This window comes from Theobroma umbraticum, unplaced genomic scaffold (genome assembly GCF_002168275.2).
Source record: "Theobroma umbraticum cultivar Fairchild unplaced genomic scaffold, ASM216827v3 scaffold_4.1, whole genome shotgun sequence".
In the NCBI taxonomy this organism is placed as follows: domain Eukaryota; kingdom Viridiplantae; phylum Streptophyta; class Magnoliopsida; order Malvales; family Malvaceae; genus Theobroma; species Theobroma umbraticum.
The window spans coordinates 5,936,675-5,956,507 of NW_018397258.1; the positions used below are offsets into that span (position 1 = coordinate 5,936,675).

Genomic DNA, 19,833 nt, shown 5'->3' on the forward strand with positions numbered 1-19,833 from the left:
GACGGAGGGCAGAAGAACCGCCCACATCATCAGCAGAGCCTGCCGTGGGTTACTCCACCACATTCATGATTCACCATCATTGCAGTTTCCAGAAACAGCCAAGAAAACGTAACCGTAACACCCCTTTCTTTTCTTTAAATTAATTAACTTCACCCCTAGGCCAGGCCCCTATCCTATGATATGAACAGCATAACAGCCTCCATCGAAACAAGATCGCAGGATGGACCCAGGTCCACGTGTCACCCTCTGAACTTAGCTTGTTTGTCGGGTTCTGTTTCGTGGCACCCAGTAGCAGGCATGGTCGGGCGGAAGGCCATAATAACGGCGTTGCAAAGTAGCTTTCCTCAAATGGTTTGGTAACCGTTTATGACCGTCTCTGGAGTCTGGTCCTTGTTTGGCGCTGCCATTGAGGTTTAACGGCGAGCAGACGTTAACCGCGTAAACTGTGAAACAGTGATGGAGCCGCCTTTTGCATTTCACATTGATTGCCCAACCGGCTTGTTGAGTAGACGTGTCGTTTTCACCGCTGTAATTGCTCCAGCCTGTATGTCCTTTCCTCTCCCTCCAGAACTCACTAGGTCAGTTCCGTTCCCTTGCCCTTGGTGCACCATGACTATACTCCATTGGCAGAGTATTGCAAAAAGAAGACAACAGCTTGCACTAGTTTTTGGCCTACCAAAAAATATTATCTAATAAATTGGTTAATACAAAGATATCGTCAAAGCAAATGGTACATTGAAGATTAATATTTTGACTTTAGATGGATGTATCAATAGTTACATTGGGTGAAAGGTGAGAAACCTACTTAGGATAATTATTTGGTGGGACATAGTAGTAGTGTTGTAGTACTTGGAGTATGCAAAATTATATATCAAACACAAATTTTTTTTTCTAAGTACATAAAAATATATATATACGGGTATATTTATTTAATTTAATCTTATTTAAAGTCAAGGGTAGAAAAGGATCTGGGAGCCTGGTCTCCAGATGTAGAGCATGCTAACAACCCCTGGATGCTAAACAAATCAACATTGGGCACATGATAAAGAGAAAGCCAGGTGTGGTTTGTCCCTATAATTACCTGTCTTAATATGATGATTAAAAAGACAAAACCACACATGCAGCCAAGCCAAAGCCAAGGTTCTTATCAAGAGAAAGACAAGTAAATTTCGTAGTTGTAGTCCTCCTAGAGTCATAGACCAAGTCGCGTATCACATAATCAAATTAAAGATCGCAACCCCCTTGGACCCACCCAAAACAGCATCATCATCCAAGATAAACGGCTGTTAATGCACTAATGTCTAATGCTCTAGTACAACTACATTTATAAAATTGCATTTCTCCTCAAAATTTTCAAAGAGAGTGAAAGGAAAAAACAAGAGGCGGAGAATGCCATAGAGTTCCATAGGCGATGCATATGCATGATCGGGCAATAAAGAACCTAGGATTCATCGGTGCCGAAGTAGCAAGTATCGCCAGGGGGACACCCCAACGAGCCACACCTCACCGTCTTAAAAAAAAAACCCAAAAGTACGGGGGTTGAGACTTGAAATGCAGACACACACAACACAGCAGTGACTGCTGCATCATCAATATCTCTGAAGATTCAGATAAAGGACGAAAGAGAGGGAGAAAGAAGTGCAGAGTTTAAAGGCAATATCTTCAAATTAACGTTCAAGCAAAAGAAAAAACCTTTCTCTCCTCTTGCATGCAGTTTTTGGGAACACGATAAAAACGTTTTTCAGTAATAATCATCACGAAACAAGGATGTGGGGTGGGGGGTTGTAGGAGTCGGGGGTAGTTGGTGTGGGGGGTGAAAGAGAGAGTTGTTTGACACGGGACCGCCTGATTCTTCAGGACTCCTTCTGTCAACTTTTGTCATTTTGTTATTTATTTTCCAAAACTTACATTCAAGCACGCCCCATTTGCCTTGGCCCTTTCTCTCTCTCTTTCTCTGTTGTTACTTATTTGCTGCATTTTCCTTATTCTGGCACAGAAGGTTTCTTTCTTTTATTCTATATCATTTTTTTGGATATAGAAAAGAGAGAAAGAGAGAGATGTATGGTGAACGGAATGGTGTGAAGGCTAAGGTTACTTTTCAGTCCAGAAAACATATCGACGTTGACGGCTTGCGTCGACCTCCAAACAACAAAGTTATCAGTCGTCCTTCACATTTTATTCATTCCCTTTAAAAACATTTGTAAACTTTGGGTTTTATGTTACCCTTAACTATTTATCCCAAGTCCCAAAACTTGTTTATAACCATGTTCGTTAAACTTGACTGCTTCCTTTATCGTTCACTGTGGAATTTTGAGATGCATATCCTTTGTTTTCTTTGCTTGAACTTGTTGGACTAAGATTATTATTCATAGAAGTCACAGACAGCATTTTTTTTGTTCTTTCTTTTGTATTTTGTTAGAACCTCATGTGAGAATGACGCACAGTGTAAATTAATTAATCATCGCACTTGTTTTCTTGGTTCCGGTACAGGCTCTTTATAATCAGTTGAATGGGTCCTTGAAGTTTTAATCAATTTGTTCATCACTGATCAGTAGAACTGGTTCGTGTTTTGGTCTTGTGTTTTGAGGCTTGATTTGTTGTGAAATCAGGAGAAAAAGATGATCTGTATCTGAAACTATGGCATGCATGCGCGGGTCCTTCTGTTTATGTGCCACGCGCTGGAGAAAAAGTTTTCTATTTCCTCAAGGTCACATGGAACAGGTTCTATTCCGTTTATACCTTGCAGTTTTCTTTATCTAGTTAAACATTTGTTCTAACTCCTTAAACTAACACCAGTTAATTAAGGTCTTTTTTCTCTCTAACTTGACACATAAGGAGAAATTGAACCATCCCATTCTGCAAAAGGATAAAAAGAATCATAACGTTAAGGTTGATTTCAGCAGCAAGAATATGAGACGATAACATGTCGCATCGAATAGGGAAAGTTCATTTTTTATTGAATAAAATAATTACTGTACGAAGTTCTGATAGTTATGGGGATTGAAATGGGATGGTTTCCTTCCAACTGCCTTTTTGGTTTTCCTTCTTGGGCTTTCCTTTAAAGAGGTCTTGTGTTTGATAAAAAATATTTTGCATGGATTAATATTTGCTTGTGTATTCAAGTGTGTATTTGATAATTAAGCTTTTGATGCAGGTTGAGGCATATGTGAATAAAGATGGGACAATGGAAATGCCCATCTATAATTTACCTTCTAAGATCCTCTGCAGGGTGTTGCACGTCCAGCTTAAGGTATCTCTGCAAAATTAACGTTTAATTATCTCCTAGTGACTTTAATCCGGAACAATGGATAAGTTGATGTTTTTGATGCTTCATTGCGGCTTTGCAGGCTGAAACTGGGACAGATGAGGTCTTTGCAAACAATTACTCTACTTCCAGAGGCAGAGGTTAGATAGTAATTAATAGATGCTAAGAGTTTCTTTTTTTTCATTTACTTTGCTTTAGACTCACCTAGATTATTTATTTTTTTTTTCTTTTTCAAAATTTTGATGATGAGGGGAATTTGCTGGATGAGATGATACAGGAATTAGATTCAGTTCAGTATCATTTTATGTCCTGATCTTTAATATCATTACTATGCTTTTCTGCCTTAACAGCAAGATGAGCTAAGTATGGAGCATAGAAATTATCAAGCCTTACCTCGAGTAGCTCTCACGGTTCTTTAGCAAGAAACTCACTCCATCTGACACAAACACCATGGTGGATTCTCTTTTCCAAAGCGACATGCTAATGATGGGTGTCTTCCGCCACTGGTTGGTATTTAATATGTGATTTTTTTGCCTTTTTTGGTGCATTCATGTTCAAAACAGATTACTTTGAAATTTTGAAGATAGATACCATGCATATAAGAAGCTGCTCCAAAATAAGTGAATCAGGGTTTTCTTGTTCTTTGAACTAATAAAGGGTGCAAAATCAGGTAATCTTGCCAGTTCACCATCTGATCGAACTATTTGTGCAGAAGAAAATAGCCAGACAAGTGTCTTTCCAGTCTTCAAGCATAGATATTTATGGTTTTTTGCATAATTCTTTGACTTGTGGAATCAGTTTTACACATTAAGCAAGTCTCAACTGATCTAATTAGGCCATATCATACATGCATTATTAAGTGATGCATATGATGCAGGACATGTCTCAGCATACCCCACAGCAGGAATTGGTCGTGATTGACTTGCATGGTTCTGAATGGCGGTTTCGTCATATTTTTCGTGGTACTTAATTTTTCTTCCACCAATCTGTTTTTAGTCCTGGGGATAATTCAGGCATTACTGTCAGCTCATTGCATCAAGTGATTATATATGTAGCATTTTAAGCAAAAATTGTTAAAGGACCAACGTTGAGTACCACAATTATCAAATACTGATTTAAATTAGTTAGGGCTATTTGTTGAAGAACCTATTTCGTATAGTAGTTTCCTTATGGACTGTGTTGCTGTACAAATGTAGGTCAGCCAAAAAGGCACTTGCTTACCAGTGGTTGGAGTACATTCGTGACATCAAAGAAGCTTGTTGCTGGGGATACATTTATCTTTCTTAGGTTCTCTCTCTCTGCCTCCCTTTGCCTTTCCCTTCTCTCCTCCTCCGCAACCAACCCCCCCCCCCCCCCCCCCTCCCCCCTCTCCAAATACAAAAAGGAAAAAAAAGTGCTCGGATTTTCTGCACAAACTTTTCTCTTTTGTGCTCTGCATACTGTATGTTCTAGCATAGTTGTATATGCATGCTCACATGCACATGATGCAATGATTCAGGATGTAATCTTTTGGAGTTTTCGAAGGATTTATTGTTTTAAAATGTTGCTTAAGACTAAATTTGGTGTATGCTTGCATTAAGTGCTGAATAATACAACTAATTATAAGAAAAAATGATTGTTCTCTAGAGGAGATAATGGAGAGCTTCGTGTTGGCGTACACCGAGCAACAACACTAATGAACAATACATCAACATCTGTGATATCTGGTCACGGCATGAGACATGGTATACTTGCTAGTGCTTTCCATGCCTTTTCTACCAGAAGCATGTTTACTATCTACTACCGTCCTTGGTAAGTTGTGACATTCTAATATGCAACCTTATATGTCACGCTGGAACTCAAAGAGCAATGCATTAATTCTTGCATATTTGCAGGACAAGTTCTTCTGAATTCATCATCCCACTTGATCAGTATATGAAGTCTGCTGAAATTGATTACTCCATCGGGACAAGATTTGGGATGCAATTTGAAGGCAAAGAATGTGGGGAACAAAGGTGCCCAGCTCTAGCATTTGTGGATAATTTTATCATAATCTTTTACAAAATTCCATTTTTATTTCCTGCATTCACCAGCTATTGAATGGCATAATTCTACAATTTGGATTAGTTTCCTTGTTAGTATTTGAAAACCAAGCAAATGAACAAATAGTTGTTGCATATGATTTGATTGTTTGGAGTTTGCTTTATTTCCTAGCTCCCTTTAATCTAATACACTCCTCATAAAACCAGAGTTCTTGGCACTATCCTCGGCACTGAAGATGTTGATCGCGTTAGATGGCCCAATTCTGAATGGAGATGTCTGAAGGTAAAATGTGCCTTTTTGCATGCATTGTTGCATGGCCTTTGGGTGGAAGATGATTTCTAGTTTGATATTCATATATTCAATCTATTTATGAACTTGTACAATTTTTTAGGTGAAATGGGATCCCACATCTGATGCAAATTTTCGTCCTGAAAGAGTCTGTCCTTGGAACATTGAACCAATAGAATCCGCTAACAGGAAGAAACCTTTCATTCTTCGTCAGCAAAAGAGGGCTCGTACTGATGATGCATCATCCCCTGGGCTTTCTAGCTTGCTTATGGATGGTTGGTAATCCATATTCTTGTCTAGATTCAAGACATACTCTTTAAGGAGATTTCTCTGGATCTGAATCTGGAATATGATACTGTTAGTCTTCTGTTTTATAATATTGTTGGTAGACTTTGCAGTTGTTAATCATAATTCTTCTTCACCAGGAATGTGGCGTGGCTCAGTTAAATATGAATCTCAAAGTAGCTCAGGGGTCTTGCAAGGTCAAGAAGATGACACAGATGTGAATCAATCCTGTGCACTTAGACAACCATTGCCACATTTGGTTCTCCCACTAGATCCTGATTGTGCCTCAATGCAACCGCAGATGGAGAATCAACTAGAGATTCAGGTTCCGATCTGCAACTCATTTTATCAATGTACCAGCAGCAGAGCACTCTATTCTGGAGCTTGTTTGGGTCTTCATAATAACTGGCCTCCAACAGTCTCCTCTTATGGAGTTGATGACGATGCTCTTGCTAGGAGAAAATTTTCAGTTCCATATGTCAATTCTCAGGAATGGAGAACTTTGGTACTAAGGAATGAAAATGAAACTTCACTTTGTGAACCGACCGGTGGTCACAGATGCATGATTTTTGGAGTAAATTTAGTTAATGGTCCACCGGAGCTCCCTTCACCACAAGTTCTCACTTCTAGTGAGCTTAAACGTCTTTGTTCTATTCCTCAAACATCTCAGTCAAGTGTTTCAGAACCTTCTAAGGTTACATCTAGCAAGCAGTGCAACAACAGTTGCTCTGTCAGCAACCGGAGTTGCACCAAGGTACTGCTGCTTTTCTGGTTAAGTGTACATTTTTGTGAATGCAAGAATGAAAAGCCACTTGCTTTGCATACTTGTTTCTTCGTGTTCAGGTTTAGGTGAAATTTCTCTGTTTGAGTTGAATTGCATAATTAATTGTCAGATGAAGTTGGCAAACGTAGCTCAGTCTTTCTCCAAATTCTCCTATGGTTAAAATGATGGTTTCCAGAAATTGATTTTTTGAGAATATTCCTTTCTCTTTTAGGTGCTCAAGTATGGAACTGCACTTGGAAGATCAGTTGATCTCACTCGATTTAATGGATATGAAAACCTCATCAGTGAGCTTGATCGAATGTTTGATTTTAAAGGAAGATTGATCGCTGGAAGCAGCGGCTGGCATGTAACTTATACTGATGATGAGGGGGACATGATGCTTCTTGGAGATTACCCATGGCAGTTAAGTGCTAAACGCAAAATCTATTGAATAAAGACCCCATCCCCCAAGCTCCAAAAGAATGCATTGGTAGTGAACTTAATAGTATGAGATTTGCTTTTAATAAATGTCATTGCCATTACAGGAAATTTCAGTATGAGGTCCGAAGGATCGTCATTTGCCCAATGGAAGAAATTGACAGACTGAATCAAAGCTCACCAAATTCAACATCTCAATGAAAGGCCTTTGCTGAAGGCTTGGAAATCACCTGTATGGTGTGTTTTAATGCCATCAACGTCATCTGTTTAATACAAATGCACCCTGTGTGAAATGAAGAAGTTTGTTCTATACATTATGTTGTTTTTAAAGAGATTCAAGCTATGCATGCTGCATCTCTGAATGCCGCCATGCACATTACATAGATGCAGCTGTGAGCTGTCTCCAAAGATGGATGTTGGCTTTTATGGAATAAAGCAATGGTTATAAGAATATGATATCTGTAGCTAATATGCTTCTGGACGCTAGTACCCTGTAGATTTAGGTTGTGTAGTCAAGCTCGGCTAAGAAGTATTTAATGAAATCAAAGCAAATGTCATCTTTTTGGGTTGTGAATATTCTAAGTACTTGGTCCTTGCCCAAAAAAGGGCAAGAATTATTGTCCAATGCTCATCTTTCTTTGGAATTGGAGTTCAAAATTAAAAAATGTCTTATATATTTTTTGAGTAAAATATACTACCTGATTCCACTTTTGATTATGATTATAAGCAAATTTATTAATTTTCTCCAAACGTGTAAATGGCATTAATGTTTAAATGTAAATTATTTAAAATGTTTTTTTTTTCACTTTTTTTCTTTCTCTCAAATAGATCCGTGGCATTCTTTTAGATCTGTAGATTACTTTGTAGTTAGATTTAACAGTAAAATACTAAATCCGATTGAATCTACCTAAGAGGAGTGCTCAATTGACTTGATCTAGTGCCTTGAGGAGTGCCAACTAGGGGAGCGCTAGATTTGATGCTCTCTTGAAGAAGACTTAAATTAAGTTTTCTTTGATAACGTCGTAAGTCGCGAATGACTTATTAGAAAGAATTTTTGTTTTTGAGTTAATAATAATTAATGTAATAATGGTTAATATATTTCAAGATGCTCATTCATCTTATATTCAATTTCTGTTTGATTTTCTCATGAAGTCTATGTACCTTTCATCAAATTGTTTAGTTAAAATTAACTACTACTCATGATTTAGGTTATGTGACATACCACAAGGACATTTTCTTGACATTCCTGTGAAGATTTTTCTCGATTGTTAGTAGGGTAGTATAACAAAAAGACCAAAATGGAAGCACTTTAAAAGTTAAAAATCTAAATAAAACAATTCAGAAATTAAAGACTAAAATAGAACTAAAGTAAATGATCAGGAACGATGGGTAGAATTTGACCCCCAATAAATATTACTTGAGTCATAAATTGTGCTAATGAGGCCATGCTACAGCTGCACCAATCCTTATGCTTGGGCCTTGAACCAAACTTAACTCAAGCCCATAAATGATCTCTTTCTACCTCTGCCTCTCCACACTCCAAGGCATTCCGCTTCACTATCTTCATATATCTGCCACACCCGAAGGTACTCTCCCTCTCTTTTGGTGCTGAAAATAGTTTATGTTATAAATATCAATTACTTTTTTCATTTTCAGGTCAAAATTTTAAAATGGAAAAATAACTCTACTTCTTGAAAATTTATAGTCTTAATCTGATGTAGCGTGCTATATTGCTATGCTACTTGCTTTCTTTCTTTCTTTCTTTTTTCTGAAACAAAAATGGTACGGTCTTATGCTATAAAAGGGAAGAAACGGAAGACGAAAGAGGAGAAATATGATAGAGAAGAAGATGAAGAAGTAGAAGTAGAAGAGAAAGAATCAGTTAAGCCAGCTTCTATTAAAAAACCAAAATGGGAGGCCCAACATAAAGAAGTGGAAGAAGACGAATTTGGAGCACATGAACTTATGGGAATCCCAATTGCCCACAGTGATCAGAAGACAAAAAAAGAAAAAAATGAGGTTGTTTTTTATCTTGAGAAGGCTTCTTTGGAAGTTGCTAAAGTTGGAAAGGTATATTGAAGTTTTTTTTGTGTGGGTGTACATATTGTGCTTAACATTTCTAGCATAAGTTCTGAATCTGGAAGAGTTGATGTTTGTTTGTTATAGTAGATTTTACTAGTGGCTAATGTTTTGAGAGGTTTCAATGTGATTTCTCGAACTGTTTTTAAAAAGGTTGAAGCCTAAGATTGGTCCTGTAGTATTTCAATATTAAGGATTTATTCCTTATATCACAATTTTAGTGAATTAAATCCCTATATCCCTGCACTTTCACCCATCTTAGTAGTAGTAGTATTATCGTCCGAGCACACTTAACTGCGGATTTCTGATTAGTCTTTGCAAAACCCTCACTGTCACAGCAAAAGTAATAGTCTCTTAAAACCTTACTATTACCAGCAAAAAGAAGACAAGATAAACCCTCTTGACCTTTCTCCATTGACGTTTCAAAGTCTCCATGGTAGCGCTAGAAGTCATTCTCGGTTATACACCTCACACTGGTCATCTTCAAAATGTTATGTCCAGTTTCCATTTTCATGCATTGCTTTGCCCATTTTTGTTTTTAATCATATCTGCCTTTATTCTTTCCTGGGTAACTATATATTGCATTGTTTCTTGTTTTTTGTGTAAAACAGAAGGGTATTATGCAAAGACCGACCAGTTTCAAACAGTGGGCCAAAGAGGTTCATTGAGTTCTAGGTATTAGAGAACCAAGATTTGTACGTGAGGGTTGCTCAGAAGAAGGTAGTCTTCTGTGGAGAAGCACCAAAAGACAGCAAGCATAAACAAGGTAGCCGCACCTATTTGGCTTCATCAGTCTTATTTGCACTTGCTGTGAGATCTTTAGGATTAATGCTACAATGAAACATGGTGTGCTCAGAATGGTTCTTTCAAAAGTTAAGAAGATCCAGAAGGATGCAGCATGTTTTGTTGAGGAACCTAGTCTAGCTTCAAGTATGTCTATTTTCACCTTGTTTTTCTCAGTTTTCTTTTTTTTTTTATTTTGCATAATTTTTTTATTTTTCATTTTGCTACTATTGGTTGGCTGATCTTTGGGTTTCTTGTGGTGTTTTTTTGACACTTGGGGGTGTTTTTTGACACTTGCTGAGTTACTATTGCTCTTGTTTTGCATCTGCATCTCAATCTACAGGTCTAAATCACGTTTCTTTCCTTTCCTTTTTCGTTATTCCTTATTTTCGTTCTTTCATCGTTTTCTTTTGTAATTTTATGAAGGTTTTCTAACATTTCATTTTCTTGACATACTGAATCAAAGCTCACCAAATTCTACATCTCAGTGAAAGCCCTTTGCTGAAGTCTTGGAAATCACCTGTATGGTGTGTTTTAATGCCATCAGCCTCATCTCTTAATACCAATGCACCCTGTGTGAAATGAACTAGTTTGTTCTATAAATTATGTTGCTTTCAAAGAGATTTAAGCTATGCACCTCTGAATGCTGCCATGCACATTACATAGGTGCAGCTGTGAGCTATCTCCAAAGATAGATGTTGGCTTTTATGGAATAAAGCGATGGCTATAAGAATATGATATCTGTAGCTAATATGCTTCTTGACGCTAGTACCTTGTAGATTTAGGTTGTGTTATCAAGCTAGCTAACAAGTGTTTAATGAAATCAAAATAAATGCCATCTTTTTGGGTTGTGAATGTTCTAAGCACTTGGCCTTTACCACCCCCCCCCCCCCCAAAAAAACAAAGCAAGAATTATGGTTCAATTCTCATCTTTCTTTTGAATTAGAGTTCAAAATTTAAATATGTCCTACATATTTTTATAATAAGGAATGAGATTATTGGGAGAAATTAATTAATGGCAAAATATTTTTAAAAAATTCTTGACTTATTTAAAAAAAATTAAATAAGTTTTCATTTTTTATTATGATTAAATAAATCTTTATATTTTTATTTTAAGTTAAATAAATTTTTATAATTAATAACTGATTAATTATTATTAATTAAAATATCATTTATAATTTTATACTCACATATGTTGATATGATGTTAACTTAGTGAGTGAAAAATATTTTATAATAATATCATCATGTTACATTAGTATACCATATCACTATTTATTAAAATATGTTGATATGTCACATTAATCTTATATGATATAAAATGACTATTTAATATTTAAATTAACATAAATTAATCAAATGTTAACAATAAAAACTTATTTTATTTAAAATAAAAATATAATGAATTAATTCAATGTAATAAAAAGTAAACTCTCCATTAATTTTTTTAAATAATTCAAATTTTTCTTAGATATTTGGTCTTAAATAAACAAACTTGATGTAAACGGAAACGGCGCCGTTTTCACACCTTCTTATCCAAAACAGTAGCGGATATTAATATCTCTCCCGGGAAACTTCCATACTCAACTGGGTAATCACCCACTCTTTTCCCGCCACCGATCTATTTTCCGTCCAAATTCGACAAGGACTGTCTTCCTCCCTCTTGAAACAAGAAAAATTCCAGAACAAGCGTCAGACAAGTATAAATACTTTAACCAAACAATGAAATCCATATATTTCTCCTTCGCAACCGCAACGGCAACCATCTCGAATTCCGATGACCTTCGTAGGTCGCAAGCACGTATCCCTCAGTCAGTTCCAACCCCTAATTTTCCTCTCAAAAGAACCCAGCGTTCGCTCATTATTCTAAGATCACAGTCTTCTTCGGAGACACGAGGGAATCAGCAAGGACAAGACCCAGAAACCCTAGTTCAAGACCTGAGAGTTCCGGACCACTGGTTACTCCCTTCCAAGGCCTTGGAGGTACCAAACACTTAAACTTCTTTTTAATTTAATTCTTATAATTGGAATTGCCGTTTTGTCTTTTTGGTTCCTATTTTGTGTAAGTAAGACGTTCAACAATTCTGCATTACTTGATTTCATTAAATAGCTTAAGAGTCATTTATGTTCTTCATTTGCTGTTTACATGGCCTTATTGAATGAATTGAGAAGTTCTTTAGGTCTAAAACAATTAATTTATGTACTTTGGCACCGGTTGTCTTAGCCTCTTAGGTGTCATAACGTCCATTTGTGTTTGTAGGAATCAGAATGGCTCAGGGTTACCCTGCATAAATGGTTGGATGATGAATACTGCCCAGAGGAAACAAATGTGGAGATCAGCAAGGTTGCTGCCCGGTCGTACTATGAATCTTTGTTAGAGAAACAAACGGACATCGGTGAGATCCTTTTGAAGATGGCTAGAGAACTAGAATCCATTTCTTATCAGGAAAGCTTCCATGGGGCATTCTCGTCAGCAATGCTGCAGTTAACTTAATTATTCAACGGATAGAGCAGCAGTAGGTTGAGTTCTTGACCGGTTGAAGGGTCTGAAGAGTGCTCGGTATTTACTGTTTCAACTTGTTAGTGCTTTGAATTGTTTTTCTCTTTAATTGTGCATCATTCATGTAATGTCCACTCTGTACTCTGTCTAACACTTTCTGAGAATTGAGTATCTGTTGTACCCACAAGGCTACAACTCTTGATTGTTTTACTGCAGAAAATCTGCGAATGGTATAGAAACATAACAAAAGTTGAATGCACGTTGAAGAAATTTTTTAGTTGTTAATGTATTCCATCTTCTATAGTAAATTCATGCCACTAACATGATCCATGAGCGTCAAAGTCTGTTGGAGGAAGCATACTTACTTGTTGATATCTTGTATGGCATAAATCAGTGTTCATGATGAGTTCCTCAAATTTAAGGTAAAATGCAGCTTTGAAGTAAATATGGGTAGGAAATGTGATGTATGCCATGCAAGTTCTTATGTCTGTGGGAAATTGTGTCTTGGGTTTGATAGTCCTATAATGATGCTGAACATTCATGACTTGTTATAAGGAAATTTCAATGTGGTATTCATTCAAATTAAGGTGGTCTCTTATTCAGTATCCAGTGGACTTTATTTGCTCTGTTATTGAGTAGCAATGTAGTAGCCAGTAGGACGTGTGAGAACATTCTTTAAACTTAAGGGACGTGATAGTTGCTATATTTTCTTCCCCCCCTAGTCGTTGTCAATTTCCTAGTTGGCATTGCATCTTTGGATAGCACTGCTATCTAGAGGAGTTGATTTCTAATATTTTGTGGCTTAGCATATTCGGACCAGGACTAGGATTATTCCGGGTGTTACTCTAATGCTGGTGTTTAATGATCTGTTCAATGAACTGATCAAGGTTAAAGGGAGAATGTAGGAGGACATTGATGTTATGATTGGTTATTGCCATAGAGTAACTATTGGAACATATACGTGACCTTATATACTAAACTAAGGCTTTGTTTGGTCAAACAACATTCTTTATCCATCTTTTTTCCTAATAAATTAACTTTTTCGTTAATATATTTAGTGAGTGGTAAAAGTATTGGTTTTGTATTTTAATTTACTTAATTTCCTTTCTTTCTTATTTTCATTTAAATTCCTTACTCTAATGGTATCTGTTCAATAGATTCCAATTTCTCCTAATTCATTCAGCAATTCCCTTTTGAGTCTGATTATTTTTCAATTTTCATCTGTTAATGTTTCCTTTTGACTTAGAGGTAGAGTACTTTATAAGGAAAGATATAAAATCTTCATCTGTTTTACCTAACACTTAGTAAGAGGGAAAGAAGAAGAAAGGAAAGAAAGTACAAGGAAAAGAGTTTGGTAGGAGGGAAATTAGAGGGAGGAAGAGAATGCATAGATTTGCATTGTTTGTTTCCCATCAAATCTAATCCTTCCAAAAGCGACTATGTTTGATAAGAAGGAAGAAAAATAAAGGGGAGGGTAATAAATGAAGATAGAAAGGAAAGCTGTTTTTTCTTCTTAATGTTCGAAAGATACAAATATATTTAATTGTCTTTTCCCTTGAACCAAATAATGAAAAAAAATATTATTTTTCTTCTAATCTCTTTTTTTTTTACTAAAAATCATGTTAAGTTAATTATTTTATTTACAATTTTACCTTAATCTCTTTCTCTTCTTCTATTTTCCATTCTCCGTATCAACCCGAAGGAAGGAAATACAGTTTTTCTTTTCTAACCCATTTTTTTCTTACCTCTATTTTTCTTTCTTTCTTTCTACCAAAGATAGTATGAAGTGGTTGTTCCCAAACTGATTTGACCATCGTGTCCAACCTAGCTAGGATTTTCAAGTGCAGATTCCAATTAGGATGATCTTAATTAAAGCCTGTTGTTGATAGCCTTGTTTTAATGATGAACCAAATAATACAATATATGTAATCTTTAAACATAGCAATATCTAGATATAATATTTAAAAAATTCTTAAATTATTCATAAAAATTCATGCAATCTCTTATTTTTTAATTACATTCAATTAAATCTTTTATACTTTTATTTTTATTCAAATAAGTTTTTATAATTAATGATTGATTAATTGTTATTAGTTAAAATATTCTTTATCATTTTATGATATATGGTGCTGGCATGTTATAATGGATGATGACATGACATATTAATGTGACATAATGACATAATCATATAATATTTTTATTATTTACATCAACGCCACATAAGTATAAAATGATAATAATATTTTAATTAATGACAATTAATTAATTATTTATTATAAAAATTTATTTTATTCAAAATAAAAAAAACTTCATTAAACGTAATAAAAAATAAAAATTAATTTAATTTTTTAAAATATTTCAAAAATTTTTTTTCAAATATTATGTCTAGTATCTAATTATTTTATATGCAGAGGAAATACACATCCCACTTTTAGATCAATTTAAAAATTATATATTTTTTCTCTCTCTAGAACATATGAGAAAGATTTGGTTCCTTACATAAATATGTGACAAATCCATATGACAATGCTCCTATCCAAAAGTTATTATTATTATCCCTGTCGCACAATGATAACTAAGTTGGATGAAACTGAAATGGCATTCCGTATATGGACAACTCATGTTATATTAACTTTTTCTATTTGGTGAGGCTTATAATTACACATGTCTTTTTCACCAATGTGAGTGTCATGATAATATCCATTCTTTTTTTGGTTTCATGCCTACTCTCTCTCAAAATCTCATTTTTGGATTCTATATGTCAGGCAAGATCTAGCCCAGTTTAGGCTGTCCAGCGGTGGCCTTGGTGGTGATCTTCATCTTAATCTGTTTCCTTAATTAGCTATGGGAACAATGAATTACATGTTTCCACCAGTTACGCAACCTCATGTAGCAAAACTTGAGGTGATTTTGGTTGATTCTTTGCAGCTCCAGAATACAACATGCGCAAACTTGTTATGGACCTATTCTTATCTTAAGGAATACCATGCTGAAGTTCTCTTCGGGAAAGTTTTAAGTTAAAAAGCTGCGAAGTTCACTACATTTGGCTTTTATGGTGAACAGATACTAGTTCCTAACTTAAAACACTTACAACAGAGTGCCCCATGCAAATTCCATGCTAGTTTAAGACTCCATAAGTTGTGCTAGTTTTCATTAAATATAAACAGTTTATCCAAATTGTTTGATGGAGTAGTACGTGCATTTGCCATGTCTCTCGAAATCAGGCTGATGTATGCATCTTCACCCCTGAACCCCAAATATAGCTTTGTGAACTGGTGCTGGCTAAAATCCAACTCCTCCCTTGTTCAATCTCTATAAGCAGTTTTGTACTTAACAACACAAAATAAGGGCCTCTTGTTACGCAGGTTTTGAGACCAGTTCTTGACAATAATTCTCTAATGCTTTCTCAAGTGACATTGTTTTCCATCTTCGTAAGAGTTTTGAGATACTTCAGTTTAAACTAAATTCTGGTCATGTTGTGAAAACATAATGAAGGCCAACCATCAAAAACCAGAAGGTACTGAAATTCATTTGTGTTTAGCTTATTGTTGCCACTCAGGACTTCAAATAACCAGAAGAAATTTGAAATTTACCAATCGTAATTCAATATATATCCTTTGAGCAGCATTTATAACACTTCAAATCTTACTGCAACTGATCTGGCGAAGGAAATTCCAATGTCTTAAATGATGTAAAACCTCCATCTACCACCAAATTATGCCCACTAACATACTTTGCATCATCAGATGCAAGATAGACTGCAGCATCAGCCACATCAGCCGCTTCCAATGTCGCTTTGCCCAGCACACCAGAATTATGTATCATTTTCACAAGCTTGTCAGCATCGAGGTGCGGATAAATCCGGCTCATCTCTTCTAATGTAAACGGGGTTGGAACTGCAAACGGTGATATGCAGTTGATGCGGATCCCATGCTGGCATAGCTCTGATGCCATGGACTTGACGATTCCAATAACGGCAGATTTCGACACGCTATAAGTATGTTGAGCTAGTCCACCTATCATTCCTGTGACACTAGCTGTGCACAGAATGCAGCCAGTCCTACGTGGAATCATCACACGTGAGGCATGTTTGATCCCGGCCAAGACTCCTCGCACATTGATGCCTATGACCCTGTCGAAAACTGCGAGGTCGAGGTCAACAATGCTAGGAGGAGTGTAGCAAGGTACCCCCGCATTGTTGTACATAATATCCAGTTGCTTGTGTGTGGAGATGGTAAAATCAATAGCATTGGAAATATCTGACTCTTTTGTTACATCACAGGAAACAAAAGTGGCATTGGGTCCTAGTTCTTTTGCCGTGTCTCCACCAAGTTGGTGCTGTACATCAGCAATGACAACTTTGGCTCCATTATTAATGAACTTTGCTGCAGCTGCCTTGCCAATACCGCTTGCTGCCCCGGTGATTATTGCTACTTTGCCTTCTAGCTTGCTTTGATAGCAGTATACATAGCAGAAAAAATTTTAATTACAGCAAACAGACTAATTACTACTACCTTACATGTAATCAAAAGTCAAAGAAGAGTCATAAAAAGTTAATGACATTTTCTTTTGTCACTCTTTTCCTTTTGTTTAGAACCTTTTAGTTTCGAAAGGGCCCCGATACATGAAGGCAAATACGTAGGCAACTGCTCTTACTAGGAGTTTTATATATGCCAAAAATCAGAAAATATTTTAGAAGGACAACTAAGATTTTCGCTTTTCTTTTCCGCGAATTATCTTTGACTAGAGAACAGTGTCGAATGTCCTGAGGTAGTGGCATCCAGGTGGGATTGGTTGAAGATTACCTAAGGGTCACCATCAATAGGGAAGGCAAAAGGAAATGCAAAAAGAAGGGGTGAGAAGAATTGAAGAAAAATCCCTCTTTAAGCAGTAGTTGTAGAATTATATTAGAACAAACTAACAAGAGACAATTTTCTATTCAAAAAGCTACCAATCCTTCCATCGGGCATCGTCCAAAGCTCTGACGTGCATTGTTTAGTTAATTGGCGAATCCGCTCTGATGGTAATTTCCAATCGAAACGATCAGGGGCGGGTATTACTAGAAAAAACAATTTCTTTTATACTTGATGGAAGATCTAATCTTCAGGGTGAAGCGGCCAGACATGTAGCAACTCAAGACACCGCCCACATTTATTTATGTATGCTGGAGGATGATTTAAGCTTTGGATTTTCATTATCTATGATGGACAATCATTTTCTTTCCAATCACAATTGGCCAACTCCAATCCAGTGGCAAAGGCCGAGCGAGAGTTGGCACTTGGCAGTGAGATTGGCCTTTCAAGGTTCAAACCTTTACATTACTCCGCAAGTTTTAATAACGTTAAACTCTATCTCTAGTTTTTGGACAATTTAATGGCATTAAAATCCTTTTATCTAATAGCTTAAAAACTCATAAAGTTAGAAGTACGTCCAAATGAAAATGAGGCACTTCAAATTAAAGTAAAATTGTCTAACTTATTTTTGTACTTTTCCGATGAATTGGAAACATAAACCGACAAGGAACTAGACAAAAGTCTGGTGGCACCGACCGGAGCTTCTGTCTCCAGATCACTCCGAGTTTATTAAGAGGGATGAGATTTAGATCTCTAATAAAATATTAATATGTTGAAGTTATTATTGTTAGCTGGTAAAAACATGGAAATGCAATAATTACAAGAGTCTAACAACCAATATCTAATTCGAATAAAAATAAAGAGAAGTTGCATTGGGAACATTGCCATACCTTCCGGTTTCTGTCGACAGTTCCCTGTTAAAAAAGCTCTGGACAAGTGAAGCTCTTGATATGGAGACATTTTTGCTGTTTTCACATTAGCAAACAAGATATAAGCTGTACGTCCGGCTGCATACACCATAAAAATAAAAGAAGGAAAGCATCCAGAAAACAGTGCAACAGATGAAGGAGCTGTGCAAACAGGTTGCCCATCTTATCAAAATGACGAGTTTTTACCTGAACTGTGACTCAAAAATTACTCAGAAGTACAAAAGAAGAAGACCCAAAGAACTCAAAAGGAAAACCATGAAGAAACTGACCTTAATCCAATCCTGAACATGCTATCTCTGATGGAATATGGTGTTGAAGGATGGAGAGAGAGAGAGAGAGAAGGGGGGCGGGAGGAAGGTAAGATGGGTATGCTATTTTGAGCTTCTGCCAAGTGAGGCCACTAGGGAAGGAAACAGAGACGAAAGAGATGTCTACATATCGTCACCATAATGCCCAATGGGTTCAACCCAGTCCATTTGATTTTTCCTATGATATAATCATATGGCTGGAAAGGATTGGTCAAGATGCAAGGGTAATATTGTCATTGGGTTTAATCACGGTTATTTGACTTCCTAAGGTAACGGAATATATGTAATTAATATACTTTTGGTGAAAGCCTAAAAGGAATCGAGTCATCCATCTTGAAAGGAATGGAACCAATAAAACTACAAGTCTACTATACAGTCCAGATAGTTGTAAAATATTCTTATCCTATTCCTAGATACAGCAAATCAATGAATCAAATCTTTAAAAGCAACTTAGGATTATACAAGTTATCACCATAACCTTCTGCATCAAGTAGCATTTAATTTAACTATTAGTAATCATTAAGCAAAGTAAGTGCTTTGTCAAGATATGCTGGAATATTTTGGTTGAGAAATCAAACAGACCTCTCAGAATGCTAAAAGTTTGTAGTAATTTAATTTGTATTAATCTATCTAGCAATTTAAGTTGGTTTAATTATGTGATTAGTTCTTCTATTCTGTCAAAATGGTAAATTTAGTTCTTATACATTAATTTATAAAAATTAAATCCATATACTTTTCAAAATTAACAATATCAGTGTAATCATTAATGGTGTTAAAATTTTTCACTTATTTATGCTAACATGAGATTTGGCTGTGTTTACATGATATTTTCTTATTAATATGACTTTGAATCTGATGACATGATAATAATGATTTGCATTTTACAAATGATGCAACGATAATATTAACATATCATGATCAAGCATTGATGTGGATTTTATAAGTAGTGATATAAAATTGTCTAATGTGAGGATTTTATGAGTATTGACATGAAATTGTTTAATGTGAAGTTATCATGTGGAATTTATTGCTAAAAAATGGAAAGAAGGTATAAACTACCTAAACACGTACTAGACATAAAATTTATTCAGATTTTTTTAGTTATATCAACAAGTTAGTATTTTTGGTTTTCTTGTTTGTGGTCTAATCAAGTAAAAGAAGTAAATCTAACTAGAACCATGCAACAACAAGACCAAATCAATCACATTTTCATCCTAATCACTACCCCTTCAAGGTCAGAAAATTATCACAATCTCACTTGAAATTTCTAAAAAAAAAATTAAGAAAGAAATATAAAGATAAAATCTTGAAATTTATTTTT

General features: G+C 35.8%; 3 protein-coding genes and 1 long non-coding RNA gene across 5 annotated transcripts; 3 read left to right on the top strand and 1 right to left on the bottom strand.

The window, feature by feature from the left end:
* The first annotated feature begins 1,840 nt into the window (after nt 1–1,840).
* LOC110413789 (auxin response factor 2-like) lies at nt 1,841–7,512 on the top strand. The gene is given in 18 exon segments (XM_089783133.1): nt 1,841–2,153; nt 2,588–2,696; nt 2,699–2,721; nt 3,155–3,250; nt 3,348–3,380; nt 3,382–3,405; nt 3,616–3,668; nt 3,670–3,710; nt 3,713–3,771; nt 4,143–4,227; nt 4,462–4,552; nt 4,892–5,056; nt 5,140–5,259; nt 5,494–5,569; nt 5,679–5,850; nt 6,001–6,614; nt 6,856–7,046; nt 7,169–7,512. Coding segments are annotated over 18 exon segments (2,142 nt in total). The 5' UTR covers nt 1,841–2,057; the 3' UTR covers nt 7,263–7,512.
* A 1,106-nt stretch (nt 7,513–8,618) lies between these two features.
* Nucleotides 8,619–10,481, top strand: LOC110414293 (uncharacterized). Of its 2 annotated transcripts, none has more exons than XR_002444995.1 (3): nt 8,619–8,647; nt 8,866–9,131; nt 9,752–10,481. It is a non-coding gene; the product is annotated as an uncharacterized LOC110414293 (long non-coding RNA). The 2 variants fall into 2 exon arrangements; XR_002444996.1 differs by lacking the exon at nt 8,619–8,647 and having other exon boundaries at nt 8,667–9,131; nt 9,752–9,906; nt 9,997–10,481.
* Nucleotides 10,482–11,485: 1,004 nt separating this feature from the next.
* LOC110414117 (plant/protein) lies at nt 11,486–12,728 on the top strand. Its single transcript, XM_021425180.2, is given in 3 exon segments — nt 11,486–11,905; nt 12,183–12,393; nt 12,396–12,728. Coding segments are annotated over 3 exon segments (519 nt in total). The 5' UTR covers nt 11,486–11,644; the 3' UTR covers nt 12,443–12,728.
* Nucleotides 12,729–15,470: 2,742 nt separating this feature from the next.
* LOC110414384 (NAD(P)-binding Rossmann-fold superfamily protein) lies at nt 15,471–18,660 on the bottom strand. Its single transcript, XM_021425534.1, has 3 exons — nt 18,474–18,660; nt 18,166–18,240; nt 15,471–16,872 (listed from the first exon to the last, which is right to left on the bottom strand). Exons 1-3 carry the CDS (start codon nt 18,491–18,493, stop codon nt 16,068–16,070), a joined length of 900 nt encoding a protein of 299 aa, XP_021281209.1. The 5' UTR covers nt 18,494–18,660; the 3' UTR covers nt 15,471–16,067.
* Between the last annotated feature and the right edge of the window lie 1,173 nt (nt 18,661–19,833).